The sequence below is a fragment of the Wyeomyia smithii genome, chromosome 3, assembly GCF_029784165.1.
Source record: "Wyeomyia smithii strain HCP4-BCI-WySm-NY-G18 chromosome 3, ASM2978416v1, whole genome shotgun sequence".
NCBI lineage: Eukaryota > Metazoa > Arthropoda > Insecta > Diptera > Culicidae > Wyeomyia > Wyeomyia smithii.
In genome coordinates, this window is record NC_073696.1 from 226264657 (window position 1) to 226281195 (window position 16539).

A 16539-nucleotide genomic window follows, 5' to 3' on the forward strand; every position below is an offset into this window, starting at 1 on the left:
TTGAAAACTAAAAAGGTATGTAACCGCTTAACTGCAAACCAGCGAAAAAATTAACTGAAAATCGATTGGACAAGCTGTAGCTAACTAATCACGAGTTATTACAGGCTCCGTATTTCTTTCACGTTATCTCATTTTCTTAGCTGGGCAAGACGCGCAAAGATTTTGTTCCGTATGTAGGAATACGGATGTACGAAAAATAAATCTCATTTCATGATGGAAACTAGTGAAACCGGATCGATGGAGCTCTCAAAGACGCAACAATGTATCACGTATCGGCTCGGCAGGAAGACAGAAAAACTGTTCTGAGGTCGGATGCAAGCAACTACCAAGAGTGCTGCGTGTTGCATATTGCCACTGTGCGACTGGGAAACAGCAAAATTATGTTCGTGCTGACATTGACTGGTGGTAGACATGAGTATGGAGTTCGAAATTCTGCTATAATTTCGAGTTATAACCGTCTTTTTCAGACAATAGATCATTTTTAATAAGTGTTGTGATGTTTCTAAAACGGATTTTGCAGTTTAATTCGGATTAGTTTTAATATACCGTTTTTTATGCGCAGTTTCATCGAATTGTGGTAAGCATTACACTATTGCACATCTACAGCGGCTTCTAAACGCAATTGCAGTTTAACAAAAATCATTACTCAAACTTTTACATGTTACTGAGAAAGATAATTGCAAATTTCAGACAGGCACCGACATAATTATATAATAGAAGATTTCAATAAATAATATCTTATGTAGTCCTACATCTACCAAGCGGTCATGTCTTGGATACCACCTTCCTACTATTTATCATCCGTCACGATACTATGGAAAAACCTTTCCTTTTTTTGCCGCTTGTTGGCGAAAAACGACACTCAGCTTCCCTTGGATTCAAATCTTAAGAAACCCGAGTTCTTGTTTAAAAATCATTGAATTATTCCTCGATCATGCAATCGCTTCGAAATGGCTTGGCGAGTAACTCCTAACACCGAAACAAGCCGTTCCTGCAGTTGACATTGATCCTCACCGAGTAATTTCCCCAATTCAATGTCTTCAAAGGTTCATGGCCATCCGGACCACGCAGACAGTCGCCAATATCTAAATTACCGGCACGTTGTTTCACTTAGAGTAAAATTTCTGCAAATTTTTTTTGGTCTCGATGCACTTCAATCGCCGTTTTCTTTGGATGAAACGAGAAAAGTAACACGATTATGTGGCATAAAATGAGAAATTTCCACACAACTAATGTATATGACGCCACAATAAAGTCACTAAATTGTCAACGCAGTTTGTTTACTATAAATCTCTGCTTGATTCATTACGTTTTGAATATGTCAAATTCAACCAGCACTTACTGATGGCGTTATCTATTGATACATAGTGAGAACTAAGTTGAATACCACCGAAAATTGCAGAATTTTTTAACAGTTAAAAATATTGCAAACCCAAAATATGCCAAAGCTGTAAAAATGAGAATCAAAAATATCGAAAATGTCAAACACGTCAACAATACCAAAAATGTAGTTTTGACATATCAATTTTGGTAGATATTTTTATTTTATTTTATTGTGTTTTGATCTATTGGTAAATCTCGAAAATTTTCTCCATCAAGATATAATCTACAGAATAACAAGAACTTATTCAACATTACCTGAAATAATTTGATTTTTGTAATGGTTATTGAGTATTTCGAAGTTATTTTTTAGGTGTATTATTATATTTCCTTAAAGTTTATTTTGAAAGAAATTTTAATGTTCGAATTATGATTTTTTACAAATGAATTAGTCAGTTTTCAATAGCAACAAACAATTCAAATTAAAATAAAGACAACATTTGATTACAATTGAATAACTGATAAACCTAAATAATCGAACGACCTCGGCAGGTTTTTACAAGAATACCCGAAGAAAGCTACTGCCGAAGACGTTAGATGCGATTAGAATAATAATAGTTTTCGCATCAAATCAGGTTTACCACAAAAACACATTAAACCTCCATTTGGCGTTATCCCTCAAGGGCAAATGGTACGAACTGCGTGATGCATACGGTTATTGTTTTTTTACTGTTCAAATCGGACGTGTTCGGAATAAATAATCAAAACGCGGGAAAAATAATCGACAGGAAAACAATCGTGCACAATCACTCGGAGAATTCATCCTGGTTCACATCCGTGTCGAGTTTTGCAATTAATACCATATGACGTGAGTTGAGAAAATGTAGAAATATAGGGAATTCGATTTATAGCTTCAGTTTGAGTTTTAATCAATTATTGTTTGTTTCTGATTCTAGCAATTTTGCTCAAAGAAATCAGCGGAAAGCATACACAATAATCCAGTTAAAAACAGTAATCAAGCTTGAAGTAGATTTGCTTGGCAAAAGTTGTGTACGAACTTTATCATGTTTTATGTCAAAAGTTTTTTTATGTGACGAGACTTTGTATGATCGAGACCAACATCGAATGATTCTAAAATTCCGCTATTGCTTGGCTGCAAAATTGGTTGGAAAAAAATCATATAGTAATTAGTCACGCTCGCCCGTATCAAAGCAGTATAATTGATTACAAATTAAACACAATGTATTACCTGCTTGTTTCAATTAGCATTTAATTAGCGCTGTGTGTTTTTATTTATTTTTTTATATCCTTTTTTTTGTTTCAGGAATGCCCCGATGGAGTAGTCCACGAAGATAGTTTTAAGGATATCTACGCAAAGTTTTTCCCTCATGGAAGTAAGTCGGCCATCCGTTTCGCACTGAATCCCAGCATCGTCTGCATAACATTTATATACAATTACTGCTCTTCGTCTTTCTTCCCCAGACTCCAGCCTTTATGCACACTATGTGTTCAAAGCGTTTGATGTTAATTGTAACGGATCCATCACCTTTCGGGTAAGTAACGACGTTGCACCATGCACCGTTCGAGTATAGGTATTACGGTAGATTTACGTATTACGGTAGATTTACCGTCAAACGGGGCTTCTAGCACCTGGCATTATACTAGGTAAACCGATTGTTGGGAATTTAATTTCGTACAAGGAATGCTTCATTCCCTACCTATCGACAAACGGTATTTGCGAAGCATCCCTAAACAGATTGCCACCAATATGTTACGATAAAGTTTGTAAAAATGCAGGTACTGTCTGAAAACTCCACTGGACGGTGTTTCACTTTCCCACAACACTTAGCTCCTTGGTCGTATGCACCAGGGAAGAAAGCTCAAACCACCCCCAGCTGGAGTTTAATTAATTTATTAGAGCCAAGTCAAGCAAAAGGATCCAATGCACTTCGTCACGCAACCAAGCCCCTAAGTTGGGAAGCTAAATACGCTAAATATTTACCCTTCGCTCCAGTTCTGGCGAATGATTGAAGGGTTTTGTGGCGCACGTAATTTAGCTACCTTTTTCTTAATTAGTCACGTTTTTATGTTAAATATTTAAAGCATAACGCCATAATTAAGTGATTTTGTTTCAATTTTACGCAGGATCTATTGGTCACACTATCCACTTTACTGCGAGGTTCCGTATACGAGCGGTTGCGATGGACCTTCCGCTTGTACGATATAAACGGTGATGGCTGCATAAGCCGGGGGGAGTTGGGCGAAATTGTGACGGCTGTGCACGAGCTTATGGGCAGGAGGCCTCACCAGCCCGATGACGATCAGAAAGCTAGAGAACAGGTAGGTTACCTTGGTTGTGGCAGCGAGCAAACGAGCAATTTTTTTATTACTTTTTGATAACTTCATCAGGTTGATCGGGTGTTTCGAAAGCTAGACCTCAATCAGGATGGTATAATCACGATCGAAGAGTTCCTGGAAGCCTGCCTGAAGGATGACGTCGTTACCAAGTCACTACAAATGTTCGACACCTGCCTTTGATGACCGTCCTGCGAGAGTGTTTCCGGCGGTTCACGCCGAGCAGCGGATCCGGACCGGTTTGCACTGATAAACTTGTAGGCTGACTGAGAGTTAGTTGGGCAGTGCGCAGTGGGAGGAAAAGTGAAGTCACGACAAGGTTTGATTGAATGCAGTACGTTCACTCACTCACTCACTCACTCACTTACTAACTTGTTTTGGTCGTCGCGAAAAGTGCATATGAAACTAATCTGTTTCTTTCATTTCTATGTGATTGAAGTTAAAGACAAGCTAAGCTTACTGCAGATACTCAACGATCCATAAAAACAGCCTTTGAGAAATGGCAGTAGCGGCGAATTTGCATTTAATTATGGCGTCAAGCGCCGGGCAAAAGGCAAAAATAATCCGAACGGTAGCGTTAGAACAAATAACAATAAATTTTCAAAATAGATCTGGATGTACCTTAGGATGCCAACGACGGTGGTCATTCACAGGAAATACTTATTTCTGCTAAAAAAAAAGCACTGCGCAAAATTTCAGCGCTACCGGACGTCATTGTTTAGTGTTGAAATTGACAGCTATGCAATTGTTGAAAGGCGTGAAATTATCCAAGGAGTAAAAGATTAATGTCAAATTGTTAGAAAATGCATGCAATTTCGAGATTGGAATTTGGAACATTTATAAACTGGCATCTGAAATTGTTCAAAAACTCATTCAGACTAACTGTGTGCGATTTTAATACATTACTGACATCTGATATATGATGTGCGATATAATAGTTATTTTTTCTATTATTATTTTTCATATTATGTAAGATAATTGTATCTACTATCATCTTATCACATACTTGTATCTCATGATACATGGCCAACCAATTAAAAACGGAAAAAACATGTTTTTGAAGTAAATCAATCGGCCAATCCATTGAATGTCTTCCTTATAGTTTAATTTAGGTTTCTCATGGTATGATATTCTTGAAAACTCATATAAAATCTCTTTATCTTCGGTACATTCGGTCAAATTTCCGGGCGAAACACCCAAAAATTCAATAATCTCAATCCTCGTCCGACAACCGATGAAAGCTTTTCGTTTAATAGCAAGCCAGTTTCCTTATGACCCATTCAACACTTATTGCCAGGGTCGGATTAAGGGTTGTGGGGGTGCGGGGGGCACGAACCTTGTGGCGGGCCCTTTTCAGCTGTCAACATTTGATTGAAGGAATATATCATGTAAATATATGAGTGGAAGAAAGGTTACGGAAGGATTGTGTTAGTCTCAAACAAAATTTTGGTTTTTTAAGTATCTTAAATTTTGTTGTGTTTTCAATGGTTTTTGTTTAGTCATGAGTCATGAAAAGTGAACTTTTGTGGGGGTCCCCAATGTAACTTAATATTTAGTTTTTCTTAGAACACTTCTTTTCTATTGACGTAGAATACGTCTTACTCTAATAGGGTGCCATTTCGAAACATCGAAAATAGAATGATTTTAGTCTCTGATATCTTGTTGGGTAGAGAAACATATTTCTCTGATTACAGTTCAACAAATCGCGTGCCTGCAATGATGCAATCCAAGCACTTCCCCAGCACAGCGGACACTAGAGTATACAAACGATTTGACTTTACAAACGGTTTGTTGTTGTTGTTGTTGTTGTTGCTTTGTTCAATCGAGTGCACAACGACACTGGAAGTATGACTGTCATTAGTCACATATAAAAGCTAACATGCAACAATTTAGTTTTCATTGTTCATCCGATCACAGTCGCAACAGAATAATTGACTGAAAACCGGATCGACAAGTAGCAAGCAGACTTGCTGCAGTGCAGCAGGCGACGATTTCATGTTTGTATAGCTTTTGCTGCAACACACACTTCTAGCATTCCGCAGCGAAGAGCGTCTTGTTTTTAAGTGCTTCAAAGTTATTCAATTGTAGTAGGGTAGGTAAGTCTGTTATGGCAAGTGCACTAGTTATGGCCATATCGCATTAGCGTAATGGTACCAGTTATGGCAATACTCCATTTAAACTCCATGGGCCATAACTGGCTAATGCCATAATTGGTATATTTTTTAGGAATTGCAATAGCTGGCACTCCTCCCCTAGTTATTATTTTTCTGCCACTCGCCAGAGCGCTGCTTAGAAATCTCGCTTTTCTTCTTAGTATTCATGTTTTGACCGTGGAAGGCAAAAGCAACGATCGAAAATGTTTTGATTCCTCCACCATTTTGTCGTATTCATCTTGATACTGTGTTTATATTGTCTTTATATTGTGACACACCAATGGCATTTTTTCACTTTTTTAACAAACGATTTTTCCGAGCTGTGTAGCATTAATCTAACCGTTTAATTTGAATTACACATACTTAACGACGTAATAACAACAACAAACAAGTTTTAAGCATAATTCGAACTAGCTCGAATAGTTAAATATGATCGCATTTATTGAAAAATAGTTTTGCGTCACTTTTCAATCGCTGGAAATAAATGTGCAACTGCAATTTTTATAAATTGCAAGGTAAGAAATTCAACATTGCTTCAAGAACGTGTTTATGGACTTGAGAAGAGCCAACTGTAATTTGTAATTAGGCTGGAGGAGCGAAACAATTCACTTTGAGCTAGTGTATTTCGAAATAGCTTTAGCTTCGGACCTAGCGTACTTGGCTAGCTTTTGTGCTCGATGCCATCTTAAAGGCGAGTTTGTTGACGGTTGAACAACACGTAACGTTGACGTAAAACGCAGCCAACCTTTTTTTTTCTTCCATAATTTCTCATGCGTGACTCCGCCCACTTGTCGCGTTAGTCATCTCCGTAGGAATTTAAGACAATACACGAGTTTATTTCGTCACACCATCATCCTTGCGTAAACAGACTTTCGCGCGATAAGGGTGTAAAATCGGTTACAGTTCACATTTTTCGTGTTTCTCGTGATTACGTTCCTACCACGTGGGCGATAAACGTGAAAGAAACCTCATAGCCAGTCCTAAGGCTGCTAATGCCACGGCCAGTACCCGTAAAATATCCCGATCAGAAGAGCATAACTAAAAAAATACAAAACTCTATCAACGTGAGATACAAATAACATATTTTGATAGAATTTTGTTTTTTTTCCATATAATTTTGATTACAATATTGAATCTGAATGAGTTATAATAACAAAACGTGTAATGAATTAGTTCTGAAACAAGTCTAACTAACTTTTCGTTTTTATCAAAACCTGTTGTTTCTAACAATGTTTGTTATTATATTGTTCTACATACTATCTTATTTTGTTAGAAAGCTGATATATTAGTAACAAATTTTGATATGTGTTTGATACTAGTAGAATCATTTCTGTTATAATTTTTGTTATTTTAACACCTAACGAGACCAAATTGAAAACACAACCTGTAAGGTTTTTCCCGTAACAAACTAACAGCTTCTGTTACATTTTTGTTTTTTCTTTCTGGTCGGGATGCGGGTTGATACAGGAGTACCTGGCGGCTCTATTGTACCTTGCTGCGGAAGAGTTGGAATTGGCGGGAAACGCTGCTAGAAATAATAGAACGAGAATCATCCTGCAAGTGGCAATTCGCAAGAAACACTCAAGAAAATCTTCTTCCGAATACCCAAGCTGTTGTCTTTGAAGAAAACAGGAAAAAAGGCATTATTCGATTGATTCCTAGCTTTGTAGAAAACTAACAAAACCGTCCTTTCAGGAACGATCACTTGCTTTCAATTCAAGTAGTTGACAATTTTTTCACATTTCAGTATTATACAATGGAACAATGAAAATCGATTTTTCGAACTTCGTTTAGCAGTAGGAGGGCTCAAAAGTTACGTCTTCTCGAAAAAAGTCCCCATGCAATATTTCAGCTCAATCGAACTTCAGGAACACGTGCCTCGAAGCGGTCAAAGTTTAAACTTTTTGCGGCCAAATGTCTTAGAAATGCATGAAACGTCGAGTCGACTTTCTGGGACTTGAAAATTTCCGAACCTGGGCCAATGACAAAAAATTGACCTACGAATTTCATTTAACGATTGGGCTTCTCGGAAAATGTCCTCAAACAGAATTTCCGCATAATCGGACATGCCTCAAAGCAAACAAAGTTTCACTTTTTCGATGGATGATTAAAAGCACAGGTAGTAGGTTTATGAAATTAAATTGACATGGAAGTTTTTTTGATGCCAAATGTCTTAGAAATGCATAAAACGCCGAGATCTGTTCTTATCTCGGAAAAAATGACTTTTTGTGACTTATTGAGCTATGAAACTCCTCTCGTCTCAAAAATTCCAAAGTCCCAGAAAATAGATTTTTTCACGATTGTTTTTTTTTTCGAAATTACACCAGAGTTCGAAGTTTCTAGCACTTCAAAAAAAATCCATATCAATAATTTCATGAACTACTCTGGCGCCTTCCTACATCGGTCAAAAAAGTAAAACGAACTTTTTGAATTGACCATTAGAAAAGTTTCGACTGGCGAATATAGGAATGTTATGGTCAAAATAGGAACCCAGATGAGTTTCTGCATTCGGTAAACATATTCAGGATTTATACCGTAAAAACAATGAATGAGTTTCCGCATTCGATAGACATATATGAAGAAAATGTTATGAAAATTCAACAAAACCTTCAACTTTCAAGTGTTTGTAAACAGAAATACCAGATGCTCATGAAAGCGAATTATTTGCTACTAGCGAGTTTTATACAGAAGTAAAGAATTGCAGTTTGTGCAGGGGCATTTTTGCAAATGTTCAATGCTTCATTGGCGGAAATTCAATTCTTAAACTCTACAATACTTTGCATACCTTTTATGACAGGCGATGCTTTGTTCCAGAGGTGTGTGAAATTTGAATTTGTACTTTCAAAAAAAGACATCAAAACTAAAAGAGGAGCTGCATAGCCTCAAGATTACATAGTCCGCTTTTACAACGGACTGATTATAAACTCGAAGCTTGATAGAATCAGGCATTCGATGCCAAGGGAAATTTTAGGCATGGGTTTATTTTCAGACTCCGCCCTTTTAAATTGCACCCTCTCTCACGTTGGTTTCCAAAAAAAGAGCGACACCCAGTTGAAACCTTTTCTGGGAATTATAATTGCCAGTACTTGGCAGGAGTAACGAGGCTCAGTATAGCAGTAATTTGTCACTTACTACGGTGATACAATAACACAAAAGCATACCTTTCCGTCACAGTCGTTGGAGATGCAGAGATAAACTCGGTCTCTGACAACAACGGTTGTTACACTAACAAACAAACCTCCCTTTTCCTAACCGACCGTAAGGACGTAGTCGACGCCGTTATCGATCTATACAAAATGGACGTTACTTAATTGTTGTACGTTGAAGATGGTAAAGTTATTCCAAATAGTCACCAACGAGGTCACGGATGTGTAACTACAAAAAGTGCGGTTGTCAAGGCCGAGCTCTTCAATCTTTGCTTGAAATTGGATATCAAAAATTTCACTTCCTATAAACAATTTCCGTCAAAAACTTCGTGTTGAACTAAACTTTTAAACACTAAACTTTTAGTGCATTTTACCCGTTTTAATCTCCACTTTATTATTTTGAGCTTGACGATGTGTGGAATTTGCTGTGCTATGTGATGAACTTTCTATTCCGCACCTTCATATTTCTCGTTGGATTACGTTGTTATCACTTTCCTTCACTTTGACAGCTTTTGCAAATAATATTACAACTAACTTGATTCATACTTATTTACAATAAAGAGAGCAGATCGTAGCATTGCGAACCATAAAGGAATCGGTTTTTTCGCATCTTTTTCAAGCTGGAATCCCTCTCCCCTTTTTCCAGAGGAATAACTAAACAGTTGAAATATACAAAAAAAAACCTAAATTAATCCACCTAGCGGTCAGACCCAGCCTTTCTCATTCAAACTTATTATTTGTAAAAATAGATTTACATGAACGCTTCAATCCAATAAATGTATATTCACTTTTAAGGTTGCAAAAAATTGATGTTGTAATTTATACATATAAAAATTCAGTCCGGTCTGTCTGTCTGATCCAAATAGGCTCGAAAACTACCGAACCGCTCGGCGTGAAACTTTGTATGAAGGGGTTTTTGGTGCCGCTAAAGGTCCCTATGATAGTTTGAGACCCCTCCTTCTTCTGGAAGGGAGGAGTTCCATACAAATGAAACACAAATTTCTGCCCATCTCGAAAACTAATCAACTAAATGGAACCAAATTTGGCAGGTAAATGTTTTTAGTGATAAAAAATATGTTCATAATGTTTCGACACCCCTCCTTTTTTTGGAAGGGAGGGGTGCCATAAAAACACAGATTTCTGCACATCCTGAGAACTAATCAAGTGAATGGAACCAAATTTTGCAGGTGAACATTTTTAGAGGTAACAAATATGTGCATAATGGTTTGACACCCCTCCCTTTTCTATAAGGGAGAGGTCCCATACAAATGAAACACAATTTTCGCACAGCTCAAGAACCAATCAAGAAAATACAACCAAATTTGGTATGAGAATGTTTTGAGAGGTAACACATATGTCCATAATGGTTCGACGCCCCTCCCTCTTCTGGAAGCACATATTTCTGCATGAATTTCTGCACATCTCGCGAACTAATCAACTAAATGGAACCATATTTGGTGGTTGAAAGTTTTCAGTGGTAACAAATATGTTCCATAATTGGTAACCACCTCAGGTAACATTTTGGAATGTAAGATGGCAACATACGGTTTCTGGAAAATAGCCAAAAATGGCCGATCTAGAATGATACACAGGAGCTCAAATCGACCACAGATACCATTTTGAATTCTTAGATGGCGACTTCCGGTTTCTGAAAATGACCAAATACCACTGAATATGAGTATCTCCGGAGCAAGAATGTTGCAAGAAGCTAAAAATTCAGACTTCAGACACCATTATGAATTGTAAGATGGCAACTTCTGGTTTCTAGAAATCAGCCAAAAATGGCCGATTTCCGATTAACATGATTGTCTTCGGAACTAGAATGATACACAGCAGCTGAAATCGACCACAGATCCCATTTTGGATTCTAGGTTGGCGACTTCCGGTTCCTGGGAAACAGCCGCAAATGATCGAATAACACCCTATATGGGTGTTTCTTCAATCAGAATGACGCTCAGAGACCAGAAATTATCTTAAATACCATTTTGAAATCCAAGACGGCGACTTACGGTTTGTGAAAAACAGCCTAAAATAACCAATCAGGCACCATTTTGAATTGCTTAATGGCAACTTCTAGGAAACAGTCGAAAATGACCGAATAATACTCAATACGAACATCGAGATGATGCATAGAAACCAAACATTGACCCTGGGCACCATTTTGAATTTAAAGACGGCCACTTTTAGTTTCTGGAGAACAACCAAAATAACTAAATAACTTCCAATATGGGTATTTCCGGTGTCAGATTGATGCCAGAAAATCTGCTGAAAATGACCGAATACCACCTAATATGAATATATTCAGAATTAAGGCGATGTACAGAAGCCAAAAGTCGAGGATGTTGTCATTTCGATAAAACCAATCATTTCAAACGATTTGTTATTTGACTTTGATCATATCCTATGGCCGATTCTCCGTGCATTTGCAGACTTTAAACACATCGCAAGGAATCAACGAATTTGGAACGTTCAAATAGTACGATACCACATTTAAATTATATTGAGGTCACAAATATCGATCAAAGCAGGCATCGTTTTAAATAGTCTTTGAATTTCTTTTCTTTCCATAACTTTCGAGCCACATATCAAATTGTTATGAAATTTGTTATTTGTAAGTTTGAGAGATGACTCGTTCGTATGACACTAGTTATGTTCAAATAAGTCATGTAATCTTTGAGATAATAGACTTTCGTTGTTTCATTAACAATTTAATAACGATTACTAAAGTTCGATTATAATCAAATGAAATGGGAACGCATAGGGCAGCCAAACTTTGAAACCACGTGTTCAATCATAATTCATCAGTTAACGCCTAACTAGTCCTCTCGTCTGATAATTATGTTCATCAATTCGGTTGTGTAGTTTCTGAGATAATGAAATTTCGTGATTTTTACATTTCGGTACATTACAGACGAAGTTACAGTTCGATTACAGTAATATTCAATAGGGTGTTATGAGGCAGCTAGACTTTTTATTTGACACTAATTTTGTGGAAATCGGTCTTTGAGAAAAGTGAGTGAGTCCAAGTAGTCGTCGGAATATGTTCCTTTTCATAGCTGGATTTCACATTTTTAAATATAACAGTCAAAGTAATAGTTCGATTGCAAAACAAATCAATAGGGTCTTATGGGGCAACAAGACCTTCCATTTGACACTGATTTTATGAAAATCGGTCCAGCCATCTCTGAGAAACATGAGTGAGATTAAACTGTCTTCAGAACACGTTTCTTTTCGTAACTTTTGAACCACAAGTTCAATCTTTATAAAATTCAAAAGTTAAGGGTTTTTCAGGTAGCCCGTTCATTTGAAACAAATTTATTCAAATCGGTTGTGTGGTTTTAGAGATAATGATGTTTCATGATTTTTACATTATGATACCATAACCTCTAAACTAAAAATCCGATTAGAATGAAATTTAATAGGGTCTTATGGGACAACAAGACCTTCCATTTGCAATTAATTTCATGAAAATCGGTCCAGCCATCTCTGCGAAAAGTGAGTGAGAATAAAAATCTGCACATACACACACACACACACACACACACACACACACACACACACACACAGAAAATGCTCAGCTCGTCGAGCTGAGTCGAGTGATATATGCCATTCGGCCCTTTGGAGCACTTTTATATCTTCGGTTTTGCAAGTGATTGCTATACCTTTCTAGGAGAAAGGCAAAACAAGAACTCGTATACTTCAGTAGTCTTTAAACTTTTATGGGATTCCTTTTACTATGGAGGGTTTGTTAGTAGCTAAAGTATTTAAAATAATTATTGGTAAATAATATGTTTGTGTGGCCAATCACAAATGTTGACTTCAAAACACTAAAACCATCAAATTGCTTGATTTTTTGGTTACCATTCGTACGATAATTAGTGCAGCCTAACTTACCAAATGTTGATAATTGGTTGAAATAGTGTGCAAAAAAAATAAAAGAGGTTTCCATTGGTGAACAGTTTCAGAAGCCAGTCAACAATTTTTTCATATTATTAAGATGATTGACCTAATATTTTGCGCAGAGTTTTCCAATGATGCGATAAAAATATTTCCTGCACAGTCCGGTTTGAAAAGATCACTTTTTCTGCCGTTGGCACCCTAATGTACTCGCTATATTTCCTCTCCGTTCCACTCTCGGAAAGGCCTCCTATCCGAAGAATGGCGTCGTGAATATTTTAAAATTTCATATCATGTTCCACACAATTGAAGCAATATTATATTCCGATAATGTAATGTAATATTGTAGTACATTGAACGAAGTATTTGTTTTATGACAGATCTTATTGTTTTTTCGCAGATTAGTTTACACGTAAGACGTTCAAAAGTATTCCAAATGCCATACTAGAATATAGTTAATAAAGAGACAACAAAAATATATGAAATATTGAACTAGAGAAAGATGTAAATTAACTGAACTAGCATAGGTGATAAAAGAATTGGAAAATTTAAGACATATGTAATTTTAAAGCAAACGATATTGACTGGAATAGTATTTTGATTAAATCTAGGAGATTATCGAAAATAAGAAAAAATACATAAACAAAACAACGGAATTTTACTATTTTTATTTCACAAAAATAGATTGAAATGCTCGTAGAGACACAGGTGTTAGTTGACAATAGACAATCGATTTAACCTAAAAAAAAGAAACATGAAGTTCATTGCATGAAATAGTCCGCTAGAATTCGACAGCTATTTTAAAATTAACAAATATGAGAGCAATATCCAAGTGCAATAGAATAAATCTCTCATCCCAGGACGGTTCAAGTAGAAACAGAAATTCCTCAGCTTATAAACTTTGAAACGAAAGCCTCACCGGGAAGTACTGTTATAAAACACATTGTCGAGACACGTTATATTAATTTGCATTTGATCCATTAAGGACATTTCCTAAGTCAAATTATTTGGATATGATCAAAGGGTTGTATAAATATCACCATAATTTCTATGCAGTCAAAGCAAAACACAGAAAACACCAATTATGTAAGTCTTTGCGGATGAACTCGCACAAAGATTTTTTCAGTTATAAACAAAATTGAAAGCAGGCCGGAAACACCACTAACTGAAAGCCATCAGCAGCTGTAGTGTGAATGGTGCGTTCATTCCATATTCTCTCTATAGTTCCCACTAGTATGAAAAATTTACGTAACTATTGATGTGTAACAATCTGCCTACTAACAAGTCATACAAAAAATAAAGCAAAAATCTGCCCGTTTTAAATCATGACGAACGTTTTAATGCATCCATCGTAACAGTCATCAAGATAAGTAAAGAATAATATAGGATACTCTCTAGTGTGCCCATAAGAATCCGCTTACAACCCAGGGTTGATATTTGTAGAACAGTTTCACCAAGCAAAAGCTACACCAGATTAGGTTCCATTCGAGATTACAAATAATTTGAGCAGTTGTTGTTTTGATAGATTCATGTTATTTACCGAATAAAACAAATGTTTACTGAAAACGACAATTTCGCATCGTTCATACGCCGGTAACGCAACTTTTAATCACACCACCAAACAAGAAAAAATACTAAAGTATCACTATGCTAACCTGTTTATTTGATTCAACCTTCTTTGTACTGTTGCAAAAACTAAGATTTTACCATTCAACTTTTACCATTTTTACTAATGGTTGAATTTAAACTACGTTTGACACTGCAACTTGACATCGTTAGACAGATAACGCTTGCATGGTAGTTACAAGTAGTGTCGTATTTTTCAAGAATAATAGAAACCAGTCAAACACACACGTTTTGTTGATCGGGAAAAAAAAGACATTTGAATTTGAAACCCTTGAGGCAATGACTCACTTTTCGATAAATATACTTCAATATAACACAACACGAATTTATATATTTTACAAACGATCGTCGAATTTGTGCGGTCAGATCCCAACTTTACACAACCCCTTTACACTTGTCGTCAGAACTGTACCCTCAATCGGTCAATTACAGCTGATTCCCAAACATAAAACTAACAACAGTCCAGTTGGGGCAAATTAACAAAACTTTATTTCCAAAACCTATACACAAAACTGGCAGCTTACAGCGCTAATGTACTTAAAACTTATTGCATAACAGCAAATTAGAGCAGACAAAAATAATAGGTTTATCGAAGAGAGTTTATGAAATTTAGGCAAAAAAAGAAATCAACAGTTGTAATCAAGATAACGTTAAGCCGTTTTTAAATGTACCTGTGTCTGACAAGCTTATAAATCAACGGAGAAGAAAAAAAAACCCTATTGAGTAGACGTAAGAAAGAACCGCAGAAGAAAAAAAAGAAAAACACTATTTCCCACCAAAGTTTATCTCTAGTGTGACACACAAAAACAAATAACAATAGGAAGATACCACTGAAAAAACATAGTTGAACATAGTCCAAAAGCAAAGTTAAAGTTATATCCATAGGACACAGAAACTAAATCATCCATTGAAAATCAGTGAGTAATTTGCGCGAAAGTAACTAGTCGAAAACCAATCGAAAGCCTTTGTTTCGAATCATTCTCTCCAAGATGATGTATACTTATTTCTGCATCAAGTTCGGTCTGGCAGAGCGCAGAAGTGGAGGGAGCTGTATAAATAAACAAGAGCTATTTTCAACAATTCAGAGATATTACGAAAAAGCGAATAACCGACGGCAATTGTTCCAATAAAATGCAAAAGCAGATGATATATGTTTATGAAATATGTTTGATTGGCTCTACTGAATGATATTCGATGATGACAAAATCCTTGCCAGGAAATAACTCGTCCACATTTTCGAATAACTTTTCCTTTGTTTCCGGGCAAGAAACTACCAGCAAACTGTGTCAGGTAGTTATTCTTCCAAATATTGCCCGTTTTATCTCCAAGCAATTGTGCAATTCCACAAAAAACCATTTTGATTGACCATTTTTATTTGGCTAAAATCCTATATGGGCTTAAGAAATCATTTTGTCCTATAATTTTTTTGACGTAGAATACGTCTTCTGCAACATATACAAGGGACCAATTCCAATACAGGGATCCAATTTCCAAAACCGACAACATCGAGAACGTTACGAAAATTGTCCAATTTCAAACGTTTTAAACTCAGTCAGCTCCCAACCGATTTTCGTTATTTTTGCAGTAATCGATTGGAAAATCATCTAAGCACCCGTCCAAATGCAGAAAATTGTAATCTGATTGCTCGAACTATTGTACTATTGAAAATTGTTGATCCATGTCGAAACGCAAATGTCGAATTTTGATTGGACGCTTGCTGCCTTTCCCTAAAAAGAACGACAGAATGGAGTACCTAGTTAACCGGGAATGCACTCGTTGGACTATATGAGAGACTGCTTCTCCTCAAGCTGCGGTTAAATCTTCAACTTGGTACTGAAGAAACTGTCCAGCAAAGCTTACGGTTTTCTTGCGGCCATCTTCACAAGATGTTTTTAGTTGGAACACTTTCCGACCAGATGGAAAACATGTAAAGATATTCCCATTCTGAAGCCAGGAAAGGATCCGACTCTACCGACAAGCTACAGGCCCATCACACTGCTGTCAGCGGTGAGCAAGGCCTTCGAAAGGCTCATATTTCAGCG

General features: G+C 36.6%; 1 protein-coding gene across 3 annotated transcripts in view; it reads left to right on the forward strand.

The window, feature by feature from the left end:
* Nucleotides 1-15659, forward strand: part of LOC129726781 (Kv channel-interacting protein 1) — a 92124-nt gene extending 76465 nt beyond the window's left edge. For all 3 annotated transcript variants that reach the window (XM_055683865.1, XM_055683864.1, XM_055683863.1), the window contains 4 exons: nt 2645-2714; nt 2803-2873; nt 3466-3660; nt 3730-15659. In XM_055683865.1, coding sequence (XP_055539840.1) covers nt 2645-2714; nt 2803-2873; nt 3466-3660; nt 3730-3858 — 465 coding nt within the window. In that variant the 3' untranslated portion in view covers nt 3859-15659. The remainder of the gene's footprint in view (nt 1-2644; nt 2715-2802; nt 2874-3465; nt 3661-3729) is intronic.
* The last annotated feature ends 880 nt before the right edge of the window (nt 15660-16539 follow it).